The 20,486-nt window shown below is 37.6% G+C and overlaps 1 protein-coding gene across 1 annotated transcript in view; it reads right to left on the bottom strand.

Annotated features, from left to right (window-relative positions):
- LOC124162512 (transient receptor potential-gamma protein-like) overlaps positions 1-20,486 on the bottom strand; it is a 168,406-nt gene that overhangs the window by 17,049 nt on the left and 130,871 nt on the right. Inside the window, exons 5-14 of the mRNA XM_046539078.1 lie at positions 19,386-19,587; positions 18,099-18,269; positions 12,404-12,638; positions 11,475-11,633; positions 10,718-10,857; positions 8,904-9,019; positions 6,815-6,948; positions 5,710-5,836; positions 4,617-4,812; positions 30-224 (exon numbers count right to left, since the gene is read on the bottom strand). Coding sequence (XP_046395034.1) covers positions 30-224; positions 4,617-4,812; positions 5,710-5,836; positions 6,815-6,948; positions 8,904-9,019; positions 10,718-10,857; positions 11,475-11,633; positions 12,404-12,638; positions 18,099-18,269; positions 19,386-19,587 — 1,675 coding nt within the window. The remainder of the gene's footprint in view (positions 1-29; positions 225-4,616; positions 4,813-5,709; positions 5,837-6,814; positions 6,949-8,903; positions 9,020-10,717; positions 10,858-11,474; positions 11,634-12,403; positions 12,639-18,098; positions 18,270-19,385; positions 19,588-20,486) is intronic.

Raw genomic sequence — 20,486 nt, forward strand, 5'->3', positions numbered from 1 at the left:
CCTGAGGTCCTCTCAGGATCGCATCTCACCCGAATGGTTCGCATATGCTCCTTCTTGGCTGAGCGGGAGTGACCACAAAGGCGACGGTGGAGCCACCTGGCAAAGTGCCACGCGCTCTTGGGCGTTGGGATGACGTTGAAGGGTGGAGGGACGGTGCCTCCCTCCTCAAAGTAGCTGATCCACAGCTTGCTGCGGGCAAACTTCCACTCTGTGTCAGCACGTTCCTGTATGGATGAAGGGTTTCGTCATCATGGGAAATGTACAGATTCTTCAAGCAGCAATTATCCTTAAATATTGCCTCAGCACATCCACCCATAGTCCCTTTTTTTTTAAAAAAAAAAAAAGAGTGCTTACTCTCTTACCAAGAGTGAATTACGAGATTTTTCCTCTGTTTCAGTGACACATTTTGACTGTAACTGACTCTGAATTTCCCTCTGCAATTGATCATATTGTGAGAGATGAATTTATCGTCAGCAGTAAACAAATAAACCACAAAACCACGGAGATTCTTGCCATTGGTAAAAGGGTTTCTTCACACAGGCCCATTTCCACTGCACCAACTTTTCTTCTGCCCATCTCCGCAACCTGACATGCAATATGCTATGCATAGCTATGTCTTCAATCTTTGTTGTACATTAATTTCTTTCACACCTACGATCTTTTTTTCGTAATAATAAATAAGGAGAGCTCATTAAAAAGTCTTGCATTACTCATGTCAGTCTTTCGCCTTTTCTGTAATGAGCCAAGCCTGCAATGTGGAGCCTTTCCACATCCAAGCAAGTCTCTGCATCACATGGCCAGTGCATGTAGTAGTTTCGGACTTGGCAATTAAGTTTTCTTAGAGTAACTTTGCGTTCTATTGTGGACAGATACAGCACATAGTATTTTTGCTAAGGGTAGGCAACAATTTAAGGAGGTGAAGACAAATGCAATTATTCTGAAGAATTTATGATTCCGGTGAAGTAAGCCTAGGAAATATTGCCAGATTATCGATGTTCCCAGATTAGAGAATTCTGAATTCAAAATGCTCAACTGTGCTGCTAATTTGGTGATTTCCTGATTACTTTTTAAAATTTTAATCTTGGATGCAAGCGAATGAGTCAAAAACCGCTCCTTTCTGCCCATACTGTTGGGAGATGACAAAGGCACTTTAACCTTGATGAGAGCAACCAACCCTTCCAACTTATCCATGCAACAGGTTTCATTGATCTGATTCTGTTAATATTAAATATTTCTTGAATTGCTGGAGTGTATTTGCATAAATGCTGTTTATTATGATTGAAAATTATATTTTAGTTAGTAAAATGCTCACAAAGAAAGAGAGTTATCATGATTTGAATAAATTCCATGACTTCAGATTACTAAATTTTACCAGTTTGCAATTTTTGGAATTGTTGAAGATCTAAGTGTTTCACTGTTGTCCACATCTGTAGGATTTTATGTCGCCACCTTCAGCAGTTCAGTTTTATTCCCTCTAAAGTAATTTCTTGCCATCACTAATCACATTACTCATTAAAACTCTAATGAAAATCATAATTGTGATAGTTCTGACTAGATCCCAGTGAGAAATGGGTGGTGGAATCCACGTGGAACCCACGTGGAGATGTAACGTGGATACCACGTGTTTTTGGTCGTGGAATCAACGTGGAACCCACGTGGAAATTTGGTGGAAAAATTAAAACAGCAGTTGGTGCTGTCCTAAAACCATTAAAACCTCAACCACTCTATATCTAAACCTTCTATATATGTGTCTACGATTTTTCATGTGCTCTCATGGCTGCCTTTCCACGAATTATATAAAAATAGAATGTGCGATACATTTTCACATAACTAGCGTGGTTTCAGGATGATAAATGACGCAATGTCACCAGAGAGTTAAGTTCCACAAATTAGAAATTCTGTTTAACATTTTATGATAATCACCACAAATCCACTTGAAATCAACGTGGATTCCACGTGGGTCCAACCACTCAATATCCACCACCACCAAATATCCACCACTCAACGTGGATTCCACGTGGGTTCCACATGGATTCCACCACCCATTTCTCACTGGGGATGTGATGTGAATATGTGATGCATACATTGGCCGATTAAGATCATTTTTTGTGGACGTTCACTATCTTTCATGACACCTTGATTTTATACCGCAAATCTCATTCAGTAATCATTGAGTCTGATAATATGTAGACAATTCACTTTGATTCCTGTAAATTGTAAGATATTCTATAATATCTTTAAAATTGTTAGCTAAATATGGTGAAACAAATATGTCCTCGAAAAGCCACATAGAATGTACCATCTTTTCAAATTTTCCAGAAATTAACTCAAGGGGTAGTGGGCCACCATCCCCCTCCTACTCTTTAATCTGCACTGAGTGCATGCCAGCATTCCAAGAAATACATTATGTTTTTTCCCACCAGATAAGTAAACAAATGCAGCCAATGTCATGGGTGAGTACTAATTGTTGACTGATGGATCATAACCTCAATTTTCTTCTTTTTAGCATCTAACACTGCCACTAGCTAAATGAAAAAAAATAGCAAAGATATTACTTTACATAATCTCTCTCAAGAAATAAAACAAAATATCGAGGCAGTTTATAATGATTACCTACAAAACTTTGCAATTTTTCCAGTATTGTCTTTTAAGTTCTATCTTCAAAAGTGCTCAACAAAGTAGGTAATGGAGTCAAGTAGTTTGTATGTAGACTGGAATTTTTTCTGATTTATTATGTCACTGAAATATATATTACATATACTGCAAATGAATAAATGACAAAAAAATTATCCTACACCTCCAAGCCAAAATTCCAGAAAATAAATCAAAACATGCCTAATGCATCTGAAAATTCATCACATATAACACCCATTCCACTCTACCAAGTGTCTCAATCTTACAATGGCAGCAGGAAAGTGAAGTTATGATTGACCACTAAAATAATCAATGCCTAAAATATTTCCCTAAAAATTACAAAAAAGAAACAAGGGAAAGAAGATAGTCCAGCTTGAAATACCAACCAGTCATTAAAAGACATTCACTGCTCAATTTGATCAGGAAATATTTCTTAATTCCTTCAGAGGAAGATTAAAAAATCCAGTGTAATTGATTGAAGAGCTATAAAATCGAGCCAAATATTATTAAAAAGAATTTATGTCAGCTAGAAATTTTATTTTCATTTCCATTCTCACCAAAGACTTGACTGGAGCTGGAACAAGCTGAAAACTATTTAATTGGAAAGACTGAGCTTTTTGAGCTGTATAAAAAATACTGAAGAATAAAGGAAGAAATTATCCAGATGGGCTTGAAGAGGTTTAGATAAGGTGAGAGATAAGCATACTATTCAATCAGTCTAAATGCATTCCTGTTATGTAGATCTACTACAATAACAGCCACTCAAGCTACATTATAACAATACCAAGACGTCTCCCTCATTATTTAGACTTATGAGGGAGAACCCATTTGAGTGATAATGAAATCCCTTTGATTAGACAGTTTTACCTCCCTCTCCTGGGCTGATAAATTATTTCCAGGCCTATTTCATCGGTTTTCACAGTAAGTAGGTATAGAGTGAGCATTTTTGTTAGAGATAAGGCATTACTGCAAAGATTAGAATTGGGTACATGCAGGCAGTACAAATTCCTGAATTGCTTTAAATTCAGCTCTACCATAGAAGGACTAAAAATAATGTTTTTAATTCCATTTGGGTCGAATAAAAACCTCAGTAACTCCTGGAAATTCAACTACACAAGCTTGCAAATAAACATAAGGTTTGAATCATCACACCACAATTTCTGAGGTGCCTTAATATAAATGTTTTTAGATTTTTCAAACATGTTATAGATAAAAAACTAAAATGTCATAGTGTTAAAGTGGCGTTAATTTCATAAATATTATAATTTTGTATCTTTGCACGAATTCTGATTTGCTTTTGTTTTTTGTACGTTGAACAGGTGACGAACGAATTAAATAAATTTTTTAGTCTTGTTCCAGCATTCAAACATTGTGGTTCATACTCAAAATCCCTAATGACCGAATCCATCCGCGTTAATTAAGGGAGTCAAATTAGCGCAGTGGAAGCTAATCTTTTAACACAGAGTTATTTTCAATTAAGACATGATAAAAGAATGAAAAATACAATGAAATATTTCATCATACATGTGTATAGATCAAAGAATGTGAATAGATTTAACAAAGGATCTCTCCAATATTGTCATCTCTGTTGGAACAAAAACAGAGCAGTTAAAAGATGATGTTATCCGCGTTGCTCTGAAATATATCTGTTCTAAAAATAATCTGTGGTATTTTCCAGGAGTACAGCATCTTGTAAGGCTACTAGGAAATGTTGTCAACAATTACCTAACGGGAATCCCGAGAAGCCTTCCAAAAATATTTGTTTTTTTTGCTTATTTAATTTATTTATTTACTCAATTGGTTTCAGCTATTTATCATAATTCCTAAAAATGAAGTCTATTTTATGTACATCTCTGCGAGAACAAAAACTAAACTTGCATGTACCCAATGGATTAAGAACAGATCAACTACATGAGCTCCTCTACACTTCATCTACCGTGCCGACATGAATGGATTTGAGTTGTCTCCCTAACCCCACTCACGGAGATCAGTTGATAGGAGTGATTCATCATGGCAATAAGGAGGTTGAGCAAGACCACGATATTGATGACGGAGTAGGTGCCAAACATGAGCATGCCCCAGAAGCGTGTGAAGCTCTTGATGCCTGCCAGCTCAAAGTTGTCCAAGTCCACTAGGCCAAAAACGGCCCAGAAGAGTGTTTGGGTCGTCTCGAACAAACTGTGAAAGAATGACAGGAATGTAGAGAAGATTTTAGTTTTTCCAATACATTATATTTAACCCAAATTGGAGAAGTGTGGTCCAACAAACCAGCAATTTGTCTAGCCGATGATGGATATAAAAACATATGCCACAGATCCCACAGATCAGGCTCATTAAATAGCTTCCTAATTTAAGAATTTTCTCCAATGTATGAGCCAAACTTTTTCTATGGACTAGCTTTTTGAGTCAAAGAGACAATTTTGGTTTCATTAACTTGTCACATAAATTCCATGCATGTAAGATGGCTTCATGAAAACAATTACAATACGTAACTATAAACCTCATAATATTTACAGCAAAAATTATTGTGAGTTTTATTTTTGGTGAAAAAAAACACTTACTATAGTTTCAAATTTTAACAGTAAGTATTGCAAATAAACATTTTATTCATCCACCATAGGCAGATTAAGGGGGGGATGTGACCCCCAGACACTTAAAAAATAGACGAAATTTCTTATATAGCTATCAATACGTTCATTTCGTTTTGCATACTACGGAGCCTCAGTTCATTATATTTCATATTAATAACTTTCATATAAAAATAAAGAAAGTATTTCAAACTGTAATTATTCTATGCTGTTTTTAATCTCAAATGTGAGATGACTGTTGGCCTGTCAGACCCTTGTGCCCCCCCAGAAAATAATCCTGGATCCGCCTTTGACATCCACCATAGAAATTTTTGAAGAAAATTGAGAATTCCTGAACATTACCAATAGAAAAATAAAAACAAACTGTTCCCAAAAAACACATAAGAATTCAATGAATTGCTTATTCAAAATTGAATTTAAGAGGTCATGGAAAGTGCTTATTTTCCAAATAACAGAAACACCAAGCAACACCACTCTGCTCACTCACTTTGCAAACCTCCGCCACACTACACAGGCATCGGGATCATTTGGGGCCTTCTGGTCAAACGACGTCGTTGCATTAGGACACCTCTGCTTCTCCATGTCGGCATAGTACCAAAGCAGCTGGTTGAGACCTGTTGAATCAAGCAGCAAACGTCTTTGTACTTTGACATCAAATCTGTGATGATGGCTTGTCATATCATTGATGCGTACTTTCATCACACAAAAATGCTGGTATATTAGCACTTTTGAAATATGGAAATCTGCTTCTGAAGAGGAACTGTGCAGTTTATTCTGCAATTTTTCATTGTTCACAAGTACGGAACCACAGGAGTTGTAGGCACTATGCGACAGAAAAATAGGAGATATTCATGGACTGATAAACAAGGTGCTGAAAGGGAGCTTACATTATTCCCATTATTTTACCATGCAGAAAATAATAGACCATCACCATAGAGATCCCACCCAACTCACCAGTGAAGCAGAGTTCCACACACTGCTGCAACACTTAAGTCCTCCAGAGGTTCAAATTATGCCCTGTCTGGTCACCCTCTTGAATACCCTCTCCTAATCAATGAAAGCATTGTTACACCTCCCTTAACACTAAAGATATGTTCCTATAAAGTGTTACGTGAAGTGAATTTCATGTTAAGTGAGAGCAGGGGTGGATTTAGGGGAGATTTCACAGGGGTCATGACCCCATCAAAATTTTGAAAAAAATTTCAATTTTTATTGGTTTAATAGTTTTTTTAAGCCTTGTAAAGGATTAAAGGGAGTATAGATACATATATGCAAGGTAAAGCAAAGGAAAGAATATAGGGCTCTGTCTTGCCTTACACATAAAAACCCAGTTTTGAATACATAGTTTCATGTGTTTCTTGGTTGATTTTTATCCACCACTGAACAAAATAAAAAGCAACAATTATAAATGAGTAAAATAAATGATGTTATGCTCACAAAGAGACAATTGAGATGCATATTTAAACATCAATATATTTTATTTTTTATTTAAACAAGCTAAATACACATAAAACAATCAAATGTACCTTTATGACTGTGGGTTTTACTTATTTAGGAAACTTTTATTCCTGAAATCAAAATGTTTTACTTACCACATGAAAATGCGAAGAGAACGAGGACGTATAGGAAGAAGAATTTCATGATATCCATTACCATTCTGCTTAGTGATACTTGGAGAGGCCCCAAATAAGGATTTACGGAAAATATATACACCAGTTTGAGCGAACTGCAGAAAAATAAGAGAAATGATTGATTACAAAAAAGTTGATTTTCTCTTAGCAACATACCCTCATGCAAGCCACTAAACAATCTGGGTAAACTGTTCTCGGGATGCCCACCAGATTAATTTATCCATGATGGCCAACCAGTGGTGTAGCTAGGAATTTTGTTGAGGGGGGGTCCAAAACAAAAAATTTTAGCAAAACCAGGTACTAAGTTAAGGGTTCTAAACTAATTTTAACACTTTTCATAATCAAAAGAACTTCATTTTTCACAGAAATCTTTTGTAAATTCATGATTTATTTCAATACATATTTGGTTTTCTTTTGTGTTGCAAAATAAGTGTGCTTTTATATTTCAGGGGGTCCGGACCCCTTGCTATGCCACTATGCAGCCAACATTTCAAGCTCCAACTCAGGGTTCATCCTCAGGGCTGAATGATGGTCATGACTCCACCCCACTGATGAGCCCCGAGTCGTAGCTTAAAACGTTGGCCGTTATGGAGTTGTGGATGAATGAAACTGGTAGGAATCCCAAGAAAAATTTACTCACATTATTTGTCAGGAAAACATTAAACCATATTCCAATAACAAATCATTTTAAAGTACTTATCATCACATTAAATACCTTTGAGGCGACTTTTTTTTTTAATTGATACAAAGTTATTTCGAACCAGACACCATTTTCATGCTATCTCACATAATTTACTGCAGTAATTAAGTCTCTTTTGAGTAATTGTACACTTAAGACTCTCCAGTTGTATTTACATTTTTCCATGTCATGTACTGTAAATTTCTTTCTTGCTCGGAGTATGTTCACTATGTAAATATCGTCGCCATAGCCCATTCCTTTTCCTTATTACTCCATCCATTTTTTCCAGCTCATAGAGGAGTGACATGCATGGATAGTTGACGTGCATGGATGAGTGAGTGAATGTGAGATATGTAGTAAGTAAGGCACAAAGTTGCCTGACTGAGTCCCAGTTTGAAGAGCTGGAGTGAACTTAGAATGTTTGACTACAATACTATCCTGGCTGCTGTGAGTGTGCCATTCTTAAATTTCCTATCCATTGAAAAATTGTCTCCCTATGAGACAGACATATTATGTAGTGGAAAAGGTTATAAAAATATACGAAAAACAGAGAAAGATATATAAAAACATAGCTAAAAGGAACCACTGCCTAAATTGACCATATTGACAAGCTTAAGATACAATGCTCGAGAGACAATAAATTCATGATTTTGGGCTCCTTTCTCCATCAAAATCACCAACATCTGAGGTGACATTGTGTGCATGCTGAAAGTTTGGCACAATACGCCAAACAGTGCCTAGCCAATGGCAAGCCCACGTCAAGTGCTTGTTCATCCTGGTTGCTGGGACCAGTACAATATCAAGGCCAAAGTTTTCAAATGTCTTCTTGTATTCACTGACCATTGCAATTATCCTACCCACCCTTGATATCAACACAGAATATTACACCGAGTACTGTATAAAGATGGCAGAGATTTTTCCGATAAAAACCAATTGAATGGAATATTTACTTTAATTGAATTCTAATGACACAACGATAATGATGAAAAACATCAAGTAGGTCAACAGATAAACTCTCAGTAGACGATACCAGTTTCAGAAAATTTGTGGAGCACAACTCATTTGCTTGCATTCAATAGAATAGAATTAGTATCAATTACGCTCAGTACATACTTTCTAGCGTAAGGATTTTAGAAGATTTTCATGGCTACATATTTCAAAATTATTCCAAATTTACACCAGAGGATTCATTTTTTAAAAATAAAACAAAAACCTAATTATTACTGTATGTTAAGTAAAATTAAATTATGAAGCAATGAAAAACACTTAAAGTAGGAGTGGCAAAAGATGAGTTTCAAGAAAATGAAGATTGAGCAGAAAAACCTATGAAAACCTTCGTATGAATAAAAATATGTACTGTGTTTGTTTCACCTGAATATATTTGCAGCAGAGAAGAGTCCTTCAGAGATGAGCATGGGGTCCCAGGTGTCCCACTCTTCTCTCGGGAGGTCGTTCGCCCTCCCGCCAAACGCCATCTCCTTCTGGACCTAAGGTTAGAAAATGAATGTGATCAGTGCAGCACTTGTAAGACACTGGCCTTGGACATTAATCCCGAACAGGCATCATTGGTAAATACACTCCTGTTACGTAGCAGATTTTTCCACTTCTTTAGTGGTTAAACCCAAAGGTTGCATTATTGGTGTCATAGTGCCGGAATGCACTGGAACACCATTCCGACACTGGTTAACAAAAGACACAATAGTCAAATAACACTTTTATCAATTTTGTTGTATTAAATTTCTAATTTATACACTCGTAATCAAAACAAAAAATTTAGTAAGAAAATGTAAATACATAATGACTTGCAATAAAAAAAACACACAGTAATATTTCACTTCTAAAGAAAGTTCAGGAAAGTGCGTTCTGTAACTGCTAATTTTGCCATGACATCACTGGTTGCAACCTAGGGTCCTTACAGGTCTGATACCAACCATGGTTGGAATCAGACCTGAGAGGGGACACTAAAATTCTATAGTGACAGTGACTGGAGAACTTGAAATGGAGTATGCCACATGCTAGTGTCCGCAGACATGGATTATATGCCATTAATTGGTCAATTATTATTACAAATTAAATTCTGAGAGGTGCAACACTTACAAGTGGACCATTCATTCTTCAATGGAGAATATTCTGGGAGATCCATGATCTTAATTTCAACAGAGTCAGCATTAGCACCATAGTGTGGAGTTGTTTTCAGTGATGGTATTTATCATTACATTGCATTGCAAACGGGTGATGAGTTGGTATAACTTAGGAGCTCAAGCTCAACTCCCAAACTCATTTCAGCCAAAGTCCCTGAACTTTAACTTCGAATAGGGTAGTTTCCTTCATCAAAGAGAATGATAGGCAATGATTGAGATTCATTACCCACCATTTGTGTATTCACAACATACAAATTATTTGGTTTTAGAAATCCCAGTTTAGAGGAATGTTAATGTTCAATTTTAACCTCATTTGATAAAGGCCAGATTGGCACCCATGCGATGCCACTCTAATTGACGTCACAGGGACCTAGATTCTATACGAGTAGGTATTAGTTTTACATCGTCTGAGATTACCAATGCATACATGAGGCACAGAGCTCAGGGAAACATTTCTTAATAATCACCTATTAAAATTGCCTATGGTCAGAAAGTTTCCTTTGCTTGATAGGGCATTAATAATCCTTATTTCAGCCAAGCGCTACCTGCTAGCAGGGTACTCTACACTACCCCCATGCTCGGCAGCAAGCAGCCTGCATCGTAGCGGCATTCATAGCCTCGCACCAAGTTGGGCTCACACAGCAGCGGCCAGAAGTCAAACGGGCTTTTCCCAGCATTCATACTTAGCCGACGTGTTTTCGCGCGATTGAAAATTTTCACTTTTCATTTAATTACGAAATATAGATATTGTAATTTAAAATTCTAAAAGCATGAAATATGTACTCCAGGAGTAATAATCTTTTGATTTAGGCAATAAAAAAATAATAGGAAACCACCCTATTCTGAGAGTGACTCAGCCAAGATTGGAACCTGAAATGCTCTAGTCAGCAGCAGAGCACCCTCATTACCTCTCAACCTTCTCCAGTTATATTTTTAGAACGCTTTTGCTGAAGTGACCAAAAAATACACTCACAGATTTTTTCTGCAAAGACAACAACAATTTGACAGAGACTTCATAGGATTGAGATGATAAGAGTTACTTACCTGATAGTACGCTACTATTCTTAGGGCTACAGTTGCAACATATAACGAGTTGGTGACAAAATCGATGACGTTCCACATGTCGTTGGCATACTCCTCGAGGCCCACGTCCCAGAGCTGCTTCACTTCGCTCCATATTAAACCTTTCCAAATGGAAGTATAAACAATATCAGAGATAGAAGATTTTAAATTCCTCCAGCACAATTTTACCCATGTTGCATGTAATCAGAGGGTCATTAATCTTATGTTTACTGGGAGAAAGATAAAGTTTTCTCCAATTTTTGATCAGACCATTCTCCCTATAACTCCGCAGCATCCACCAGTTTAAGTCACAAGGAAATTAGTGTACACTAGAGTATCATGTCAGGAAAAACAATTAAAATGCTAAAAAAGTATTGTTTCAAATGAATGAGACAAAAGTAAGATATGAATGTAAGATGAAAAAGTTTATGCTCTGTTATATTTTGTAAAAAAAGAGAAGCAAATTTGAGGATTATATTTAATTTGTCTTTTTATTTTTGTTAGTTCTTATAGAAGAAATTTGTTTTTTTTTTCACTTTCGGTATAGTTTAAGTTTCTTCCTTGGTATTTTTTAATGAATTTTCACTATATACCTTTGCGTCCAAATACACCAACCCCTGTTTAGACATTAAATCAAACGTAGTTCCTTTCAAACCTGCTGCGTTACTGTGATATTATTTGGACCAGGTGTATTTTTTCTCACGGCAATTCATGTGAATGAAGTCAAATGTTGACTCACCGCTGACCCAGGCCAGGATAAGCCATTCGACAACAGATGGGGCCGCTCCGCGCTTAGTGCTCACGTCCGATGGGTCAAAGACGGCAGTCCCTGGTGAGCTTGTCCCAAACCAATCCCCCACCACGGCCTCTATTCGCTGAGACGCGAGGATCAGGAGGACTACAAAAATACACAGAAAGAGACTATGACAAAAAAAGGAGCAAGTAAATGATCATCATTTAAGGTATTATTCTAGCATAGAGAGTATCATCTCATTTGCATATTCTTCTCTGTTGAATGGCTATCTTTCTACCATCATTCCCACTATGGGGACTTAAATTTCCAGGTATAAATCCAAATAATGAAATGGAAACAAATGAAATTACATATTATAAAGCAAAAACTAAAGTTAAATTATAAATTACAATATGGAAATTTGAAGTGAGTAGGCACTTGAGATATTTCAAGTGAAAAACAAAACATAGGGGTATGACTTGTTGAGTGGCATGAATTTGATACAAATATGTAATTTTGAACTGATAAAATTTATGAGAATAGCAAAAAGGAAAAGAGATTTTGGGAAAAAAAAAGGCTTCACAACAATAAAAATTGCTGACTCTAACTTTTTCTCAAGAAGAGCATAAGGGTTATATCATAGAAATAAAAAATCATTGATGCAGAATAGAGACAATTTATAAATGCCTAGTTTGTATCCTAAGCTGCGCAGCTTGAGGGCTATTGAGCAATGATCAGAAACATATTTCCAGTGCCCAAAGCTAGGATGTCAAAAAAAATGCGAGGAATAATTGAGATTGTAGGATGGGATCAAAGAGAATTTAGGCAAGTAATGAGGAACCGGGTGAAAAATAATTGCCTTATAACTGTGTAAAAAAGTGAAAAAGAACTTTAAGGCTTGTAAATCCACGTAAGACATCTTTACAGTAACTTACACAGGAAGGTGAAGTATGAGGCAGAATGGCAAATGAATTTGATGAACGGCTTCCTCATTGTCTGGCCGACCCGTGAGTGTGGTGCCAGCACATACATGACAGAGAAGAAGGGAAACAGCATTCCAATGCGAACTATCTCAAGGGCCTGCAACGCCATGTTCTTTCGTCGGAACCCGGGCAGGCCCTCATACCAGATGGAGGCAAGGAGCTGTTGAACATTGGGATGGGCCACAAACTGCAATGAAAATTTGGAGGATAAAATTAGATATTTTAGGGGAAAATAGTAGCTTTGTTCAATAGTGGAGGAAGACAATCAAGCATATCTCTAATTCATTACTGTACTAAAATTCACAATGCAGTAGCTTAATCTGGGATGAGCTCTAATATCATGCATCAAGATCAAACTTCAAAGCACTGGGAGAATGAGTACACAATTAAGATATCTAATGCATTGAAGACCAAAGATGAGTAGACTACCAAAAAAAAAAGAATTGGGGTCAGTTACAGTAACTTTTCAAAATTTGTTATCAGTTACAATTCCAAAATGTAAATAGTTACAATTACAGGTGCAGTGATAGTTACTTTTTGTAAAACCCTTTAAAAGCTGCCTGTGATATTCATGCAGGAGGATCTACTGATTGTTTCTTAAAAATAAAAGGTGACACGTCAATCATGGTTGGTACTCTGGCAGAGTTATGCTTATAGGAATACACGATACAGGTTTGGAGATGACATGATTGACAACAAACATACGAAAAGAATTCCTCCTTTGCTGGAAATTAAAGGGAGGACCTTTCCCTGAATTGGTGAAGCTCAGACTACAGATCTGTCAATTCAAAGCTAGTAAGCAGTGGGAGTTTTGCCAAAAAATACCCCCCAATTGCAGCTCGTATAAACAGCCAAGGGAGAGGACCTGGACATGGTCAATGATGGACATGGGTGGTTTGGAATGATTGGGAGCCCTCAGCAGGGGATTCCCTCCTTACTTGGGGATTCAAGGGTCCTCCCAAAGGAAGTTTCAAGGAATTGCAAGCAATTGGAAATGGATTTTGAGGCTACTCTGACTCTTAAAAACCAGATAAAAGATAATAAAAGGTATTTACCTCGTAAGAAACAATACCATGAAAAGTGAGAATTTCACTGCTCATTAAATTTAATAATGGCTATAATTAAGCATTTTTATAGTCCTATAATCAATAATTCAGTGAATTTGTTCCTTGAGACTGTGCTGAAACATAAATAAAAACCTCTAAAAAACCTTTTTGATTAACCCTTTCAAAAAAGCATCAGGTTCCTTTTTCTCTTCTGACACATTTATTTTATTTATAAATTGCATAATCTATTTGATGTGAGCATTGTGGGGCCCCCCTAAGCCCCTTTGGTGATTGCCCACCACCCGGATTTACCTAAAGGTATGCTATAGGCACCTCTCCATTGAGTGCCCCCTCCTCTTTTGAGCCCCACCCTCTCCTCGATTTTTATGATAAAGCATAGCAACTCCCATGAGGTAACAGAAGGCGCCCCTTGGACTGTGACGCCCCTAGGCACGTGCCTATTTTGCCTTACAGTAAATCCGGCCCTGCCTACCACCCGAATTGGCCAGACCACTCTCATGAAGGAATACACAGGAGAGTGAATGGAAAGATTGACTTAATTCCTTCAGTTTAAGTAGCTAGATGGCAAGTAGAAAGGCCTGGTTACACGATGCATTAACCCATACGAGTTAATGTCTAACCACCCAACTTGTGTGAATGCATGTGAGTACAGAAAATAGCACTTGTTATAATTTGGTTCATGCATTCGTACATTTTCTGTTCTGGTCCACAAAAGTCATTCATGCAAACGGACATTAACTGAAACAGGTTAATGCATCGTGTAACCAGGTCTTTACACTCTGTGCAGGAACATTTGCCAAGGAGGGTAGAGAGGGACTACTGGGAGGGGCATAGCAGATAAAAGACCCTTGTGAAGACCCTCCCAAACATTTCCTGAGGGCAAGCAGGGAGGATTCCACCCACTTAGGGTCATATTAGAGAAAAAATGGATATTTTGGTGAAATTATTTCATCGACCAACAACTAAAAATCAAATATGAAATGAAGTTTGTTCATAATTTTCCGGTTATCTTGTTACTAACATCAAGGAAATTAGTTGATGTTTACCTACATTGCTTATAAAATTCATATGTGCATTTTTCAACTATTATATATACAAAAACCTCGAAACAACGAATTTCTTGGGACCGGAAAAATCATGTTTTCAAAATAGAGGGTTTAGTTGTATGAAGGCGATATGCGGGTTGCATATTCGAAGGGGCATCCAAGTCTTCCGTGTGCTGTACAAATCGAGTAAAGGGCATAGCCGGATAAAGGTGAAAAGTCCCCCCTCTGGGATTTTTCCCGTACTTGGGGTATGCGATTTGGGATCAAATTGGACCGTTTTCGGAGGCCCTGAAGCCATTTTCGGCACCAGTATCCATACACTTCTGTCCCTGTGGTGCGCACCTTAATCGTCAGAATACTACAATAAATAAAAAGGGGTGTTATGGAGGGCCAGAGCAAAGAGCCAAATGGCCAAAATCGCATATTTTTAATCGCATTTTTTCGCGATGTTCCACCACCTAAAAGTTATATTTTAAATTCGCCAGCCGAAAGGTATTAAAAAACACCACCAGAAAACGTTTCTTCTTTTTGTCCCTCTCAAGCATATTTTATGAAAACATGCATTAGAAATTTTCAAACCGACGCCACATCTTCTTGTCCCGCTCAAAGTTCTTGAAAACAATTGGAAATCTGCTCCATTAAATAAGGTTTCAAATGCCGCAAACCGCATTAAAAATATGCCTTCTTGACCGCGATATTAAAAAAAGATGGAAAATGTTATTTTCGATCTAGCCGGCCCTGGTGGGCTTCTAGCGGCCTGGAAATGTGGGGAGATCTTTCCAATTTGATCCCAAATTGCATACCCCAAGTACGGGAAAAATTCCGGAGGGGGGACTTTTCACCCTCTTTATCCGCCTATGCCCTTTCTCAATCTTGGTTATTTCAGCACAAAAACCTTTCCTGTTGTGATGATAATCGATTTTTATTATCTAATACCGTGGCAATCACCGTGTGACTTTCAATCTGCGTATTTCTCTTTGAATTTTTTTCACGTTCTTTCTGCTCTATTTATTATCCATCGCTTTCATTACTTAAAGTCTGAAATTAAAGGAACGCTAAAATAAATACCTGTGGATAATATATTTTGAAAGTGCTCCATAATTTTCCTGGTGGTCGATATAATTCTTGGAGTGCAATAATTTAAGTCGAATTCAATTGGCAGTTTTATGTAGAAATTTTGCTTGAAAGCGCATGTATTGCCCTTTAGACTTACGAAATAAAATGCATATTGGACGTCCAACTCTCCAGGCAAGCCTACCCTTCAGGAGCAATTCGAGATCTCGCTTCTCTCTACTCCATACCAAGCAACATACGAACGCTGAATGGCTTGCACGGAGTTCTATTTTACTGGCTTGATGTCTTTAATGTTTCCCAGTCAAGTTAGATGATATTTGACTAGTTTCCTTCTATATGCACTCTTGACGAGGGAAATAACTCCCTCATCAAGTACAATTATCGAGAAAATGAATGACTTTCACGTTCCTCAGTTTCAGATCGATGTTTTATAAGCGTTGCAACTGTCACGGGAAAAAATAAGTTTTTGCGATCTTGAGAGAACGCACCTATTGCAGGTACAAAGACTACCATCACGGATAAAACGATGAAATAAGTATATGGATAGGGTGGAGAGGTAACTCAAGTTTTTTTCCCTGGGTTGGTGACAGAGCAGGCAAAAAATGCCGCTCATTAGATGAACACCTAACAATGAGGTTTCGAATACTTCATCCTCCTAAGCCTTAAAATAACAGTCCACCTGCCCAAAATAACATCCGATACCGAAAGGTAATGTGAAACCATTTTACAGGAAGACATGGAGCTTCTGCCGATCTACGGGTCTCAGGAATGCAACTCAATACGGAAATGTAATCTGAGACGTTTTTCGAAGGGACAATTATGGTTCATTCAATCCATCTAAAACTTCTGCGAATGTAAACCAATATGGTAAGTAATCTTATACGGTTAACAAAGGGAAAATTGAGCTCCATCCTAGCCACCTGCACCTTCGCAAACGTAACCAATTAAAAAAAGGTAATTTGATAAGATTATCAAGTGAAAATGTGAGCGGAATGGAGACGAGGAACAAACGCAATTTAAAGCGTAGACAACACCTTTCAACAAACTTCAAATCTGAAAGTTTATTTACCCTAATGCACACAGTATTGTACGGACGGAAGAAAACAAAGCTAGTTTTGCATAAGGAATGCTCAATGGGATAATCGAAATTAAATGTAAAAGAGCCTCTCCGCGGATATTCTGTTCAACCATGACAACTTGTGAACCACCTTGGTAGGGGCACTTTTTATGAATTGGGCGTAAGCGCAGACTTCGTTGAAGGGAGTTTTTGCATCATTGAGGTCAATTGAACGAGAGCTTTGAGCAAGTATCAACAATAAGATCGCGCAATCTCACCCATTTTGAGATAAATTGTTTCCTACAATTATATTCGCACATTTTCGTCCAACCTTCATTATGTATTGTCCTTAAAACTCCATCCTATTTAATAAAATGTCAAAAAGGCTGGATATCCAAGAACAAATGTTTTCGTGGTAACTGCAAAAAGCATCCAAAATGATGTTTAGGTCGCCATAGCTCAGTAACTAATGAGTTGCGACCCCATGTTTATGGACAAAAAAATGCTTCAAACTGTCTTCCCTACCACCTTCTGAAGTATTGCAGAGTCAACCTGAAACACCCTGTACTTATATGCATCTGTTAGAAGGCAGGCCCGGAACTAGGGCAGGGCAGAGGGGGTACGTACCCCGGGCGGCAGATTTCAGGGGGTGGCAAAATTCGAAAAGTTAATATAAAAAATTATTTTATTTTTCCAATTAAATTATTTAAAAATAATTTTACATCATTAGGCTATCTTAATACAACTTCTTAATAGCAAACATACATTCAGTGGGCTAATTTCAACAACCAAATCTAAAAAATAGTCCCCATAGATCCATAGGACTAAGCCACAGCCAAGTGATGGCACACGTTCAAGGTGGGCAGTTCCTTTCCCTGGGCCACCTTGCTTCGCGAAAATTTTATTTGAGGATGCTAAAGCGCTTCAACCCGGAATTTGAACCCAAGTTCCTTCGCTCATTAGCCAAGCGATATACCTGCTAGGCCATCACGCAAGTGGGGTACAATCTGTTAGTATGCACTGCACGGGCGGATCCAGGATTTCTTTCTAGGGGGCGTAAGCAAGGACGTATCCAGGATTTTGTTCTGGGGGGGAGGGGGCACAAGGATACCACGTAGTACAAAACGAACGCAATAATAAAGGGACCGTATTAAAAATTAAAAATCTTGCATATTTTTAAGGGTCTGGGGGGGCACGTGCCCCCTCCTCTAGATCCGCCTATGCTTTTGGATGTATTATATTTAAGTGGAGGGGGGAGAGAAGGGGCGATCAAACTGGCAAACTGATTTTAGCCCCCCCTGACAAAACTCCTAGTTCCGGCCCTGGATGAAGGATTAATTGCACAGACTGTTTGAAAGAAAACGATATCAAGGAAACGGTTTCGTCTGCATGATGGATTTCACCTTTTTCTGCCGCAGCTTGATGGCCAGCTTGAGCCTGTTGAGGTGCATCCGTTCGCCATGCTCGAAGGCGGGCCCCGTTGGGTCGTGGTTGAGCAGCACCTCCAGCTCGTAGGAACTCCGCGTGTGGTCCAGCAAAGCTGTCGCAAAATCCTGGCACTGCTTTCGGAGTTCCTGCAGGCAGAAGAGATTGAGAGTGGAATAGGAAGTCTTTCGATTTCCCGAGGTTACGCTCCAGGAGATTGTTTGACATGCTACCAAAATATTTTTCCTTGAACTTTTTGCGGGGGTTTTTGCGTTGGAATGGAATTAAGAAATATGGCTCTCAATATGATGAGTATGACTAGTATTATTTAGTGTATGGTACTACACACTATGACCAAATCTAAACAAAGGCCGAAAAATCAGAAATGAAAAATATGGTATAAACTCTAAAATTAAGTCAGATAGTAAAATATTCAAAGTAATTAATTATATGATTACACATTCATATTCACGAGAAATGGTTTCTCAAATGATTGACATCACTACAACAATGTAGCTGGCTTAAGAAAATTGAAAGGTGACAGCTAATTTCTATATGTATATAGAAATATAAGACTTTTTGTGGCTCAATTTTAATTTCGTTACCTATGCGATTTTGCATCCCAACTGTCTCTTCAACGTTCATACAATATTAAAATATTATTATAATATTTAATGTGAAGCAGAGTACATTCATATTTTGAGTCCGGGATTTTTCGCACCAGTACTGAGTTTTATCCCTTATGACGAATCCGTCGGAGTCAATATAGGCTTAAAAGGATGGGGAATTTATAATCAGTTGGTCTTGGGCAATGTATGGATAAAAAATAGCACTCCCACCCATTTAGTTAGTGTTTAAAAACTGTCTGACAATGGGGCACATATTTATGTCATTAGTTAGATTATCCAAAGAAAATACTTACTTAGACAACCTTAAGATATTTTATCATATGATAATGAATATATAATCAAATTTATAGCAGGAACATGAAGGAATGACAGAAACTTCCAGAATTTTATACTAAAGTGGGCAAATATCAATTATTAGCATAATGATTACGATACATGAAGATTGATAAAGATTCAAATTTTGATTTTCCGATCATATATGTAAGCTCTTTGGTATTAAACTGGTTGATGATACTGTAGCAGAAAAAACCTGAACAGAATTCAGGTCCCAGGTATTTAAAATTATTTTACAAATCTTAACCATCCATTTTATTTTATTGTTGCTCTGATAAATATCACCAATATGCCACCACTCACCTGGTATTCGCACTTGAACTCGTGCTCGAGGAAGGAGAGCCTTCGGAGTTCCCAAGAGAGTTCGAAGGCGGTGAGGATGGGGTCTTTCGAGGAGAGGGCGATGAGCGAGGGAGAGGCTAGGGCCCGGTAAGCGTTGATGCGGGACCTTGAGTGACGCAATGAGTCTTCCTGCCGCGAAGTCACGCACTCGTCGCAGCCACATCTATCGGGGAACACAGGAAATATAAATTTATGGAGATGAAACAGGCAGAGGGGGTGACTTGACTGAATAAGAATGATATTTTTGTGAAATAAAACATTTTAGCCACATTAGCGCATGCGTTCAACATTTAATTATCGTTCAACATCAGCATTTTGCTTTAACCTCCTCAGTCCTGGGATATATGCCGTTATTTTTGGTCTGAATTTCATGTTTTCTGTTTATTAGAAGTTAACAACCAACGTTATCGATTTATGTGCATCTTTATTTTGCTGTCATCTTCCAGGAAGCACTGTAAAAGTTGAAATAACGATATTTTCCTTGTGTTAGCCAAGCGGTAAAAAATTTAAACGTCGATGTATTGCATAAAATACGCCAGGGCCGAGGAGGTTAAGACAGTAACGTGCGCACAACCGAAGCAAACAAACAATAAACCCGTTTAAGAGGCTTCATTTCCAAAACTTTCTAAATTTCATTTTTATATCCATTCGACGCTACCCAAAGATCAAATCACTTTATCCCATCTCAGTTTTGACATGTTGCATATTTTAATTCTATATTGCACTGCGCATTAGGTATTTCATACAAAATTTTTACAACACCGTAAAAAGTCAAATTTGCGCACAATTTAGACGGTAAATAATGAGAAAAGGTGTTTTATTAAGCTTTTATTTAAAGATGTACTCAAATGTTTGTTACGATAGAATTTGACAATTTTAAAAAAGGGAAGATAGAATACGTTTATTTTTTAACTAAACACTACGATTCGTTTTAGAAAAGGCAGTTTCCATCTAAACAATATATTCTCCACGAAAATGAAAATTATGAAATGAAAGGTAATTAATTCACTAGTGAATTGAGCTGGTTGAAAAATAATAAAAGGTATTTGAATCATAAAAGGT

This window comes from Ischnura elegans, chromosome 7, assembly GCF_921293095.1.
Source record: "Ischnura elegans chromosome 7, ioIscEleg1.1, whole genome shotgun sequence".
NCBI classification, from domain to species: domain Eukaryota; kingdom Metazoa; phylum Arthropoda; class Insecta; order Odonata; family Coenagrionidae; genus Ischnura; species Ischnura elegans.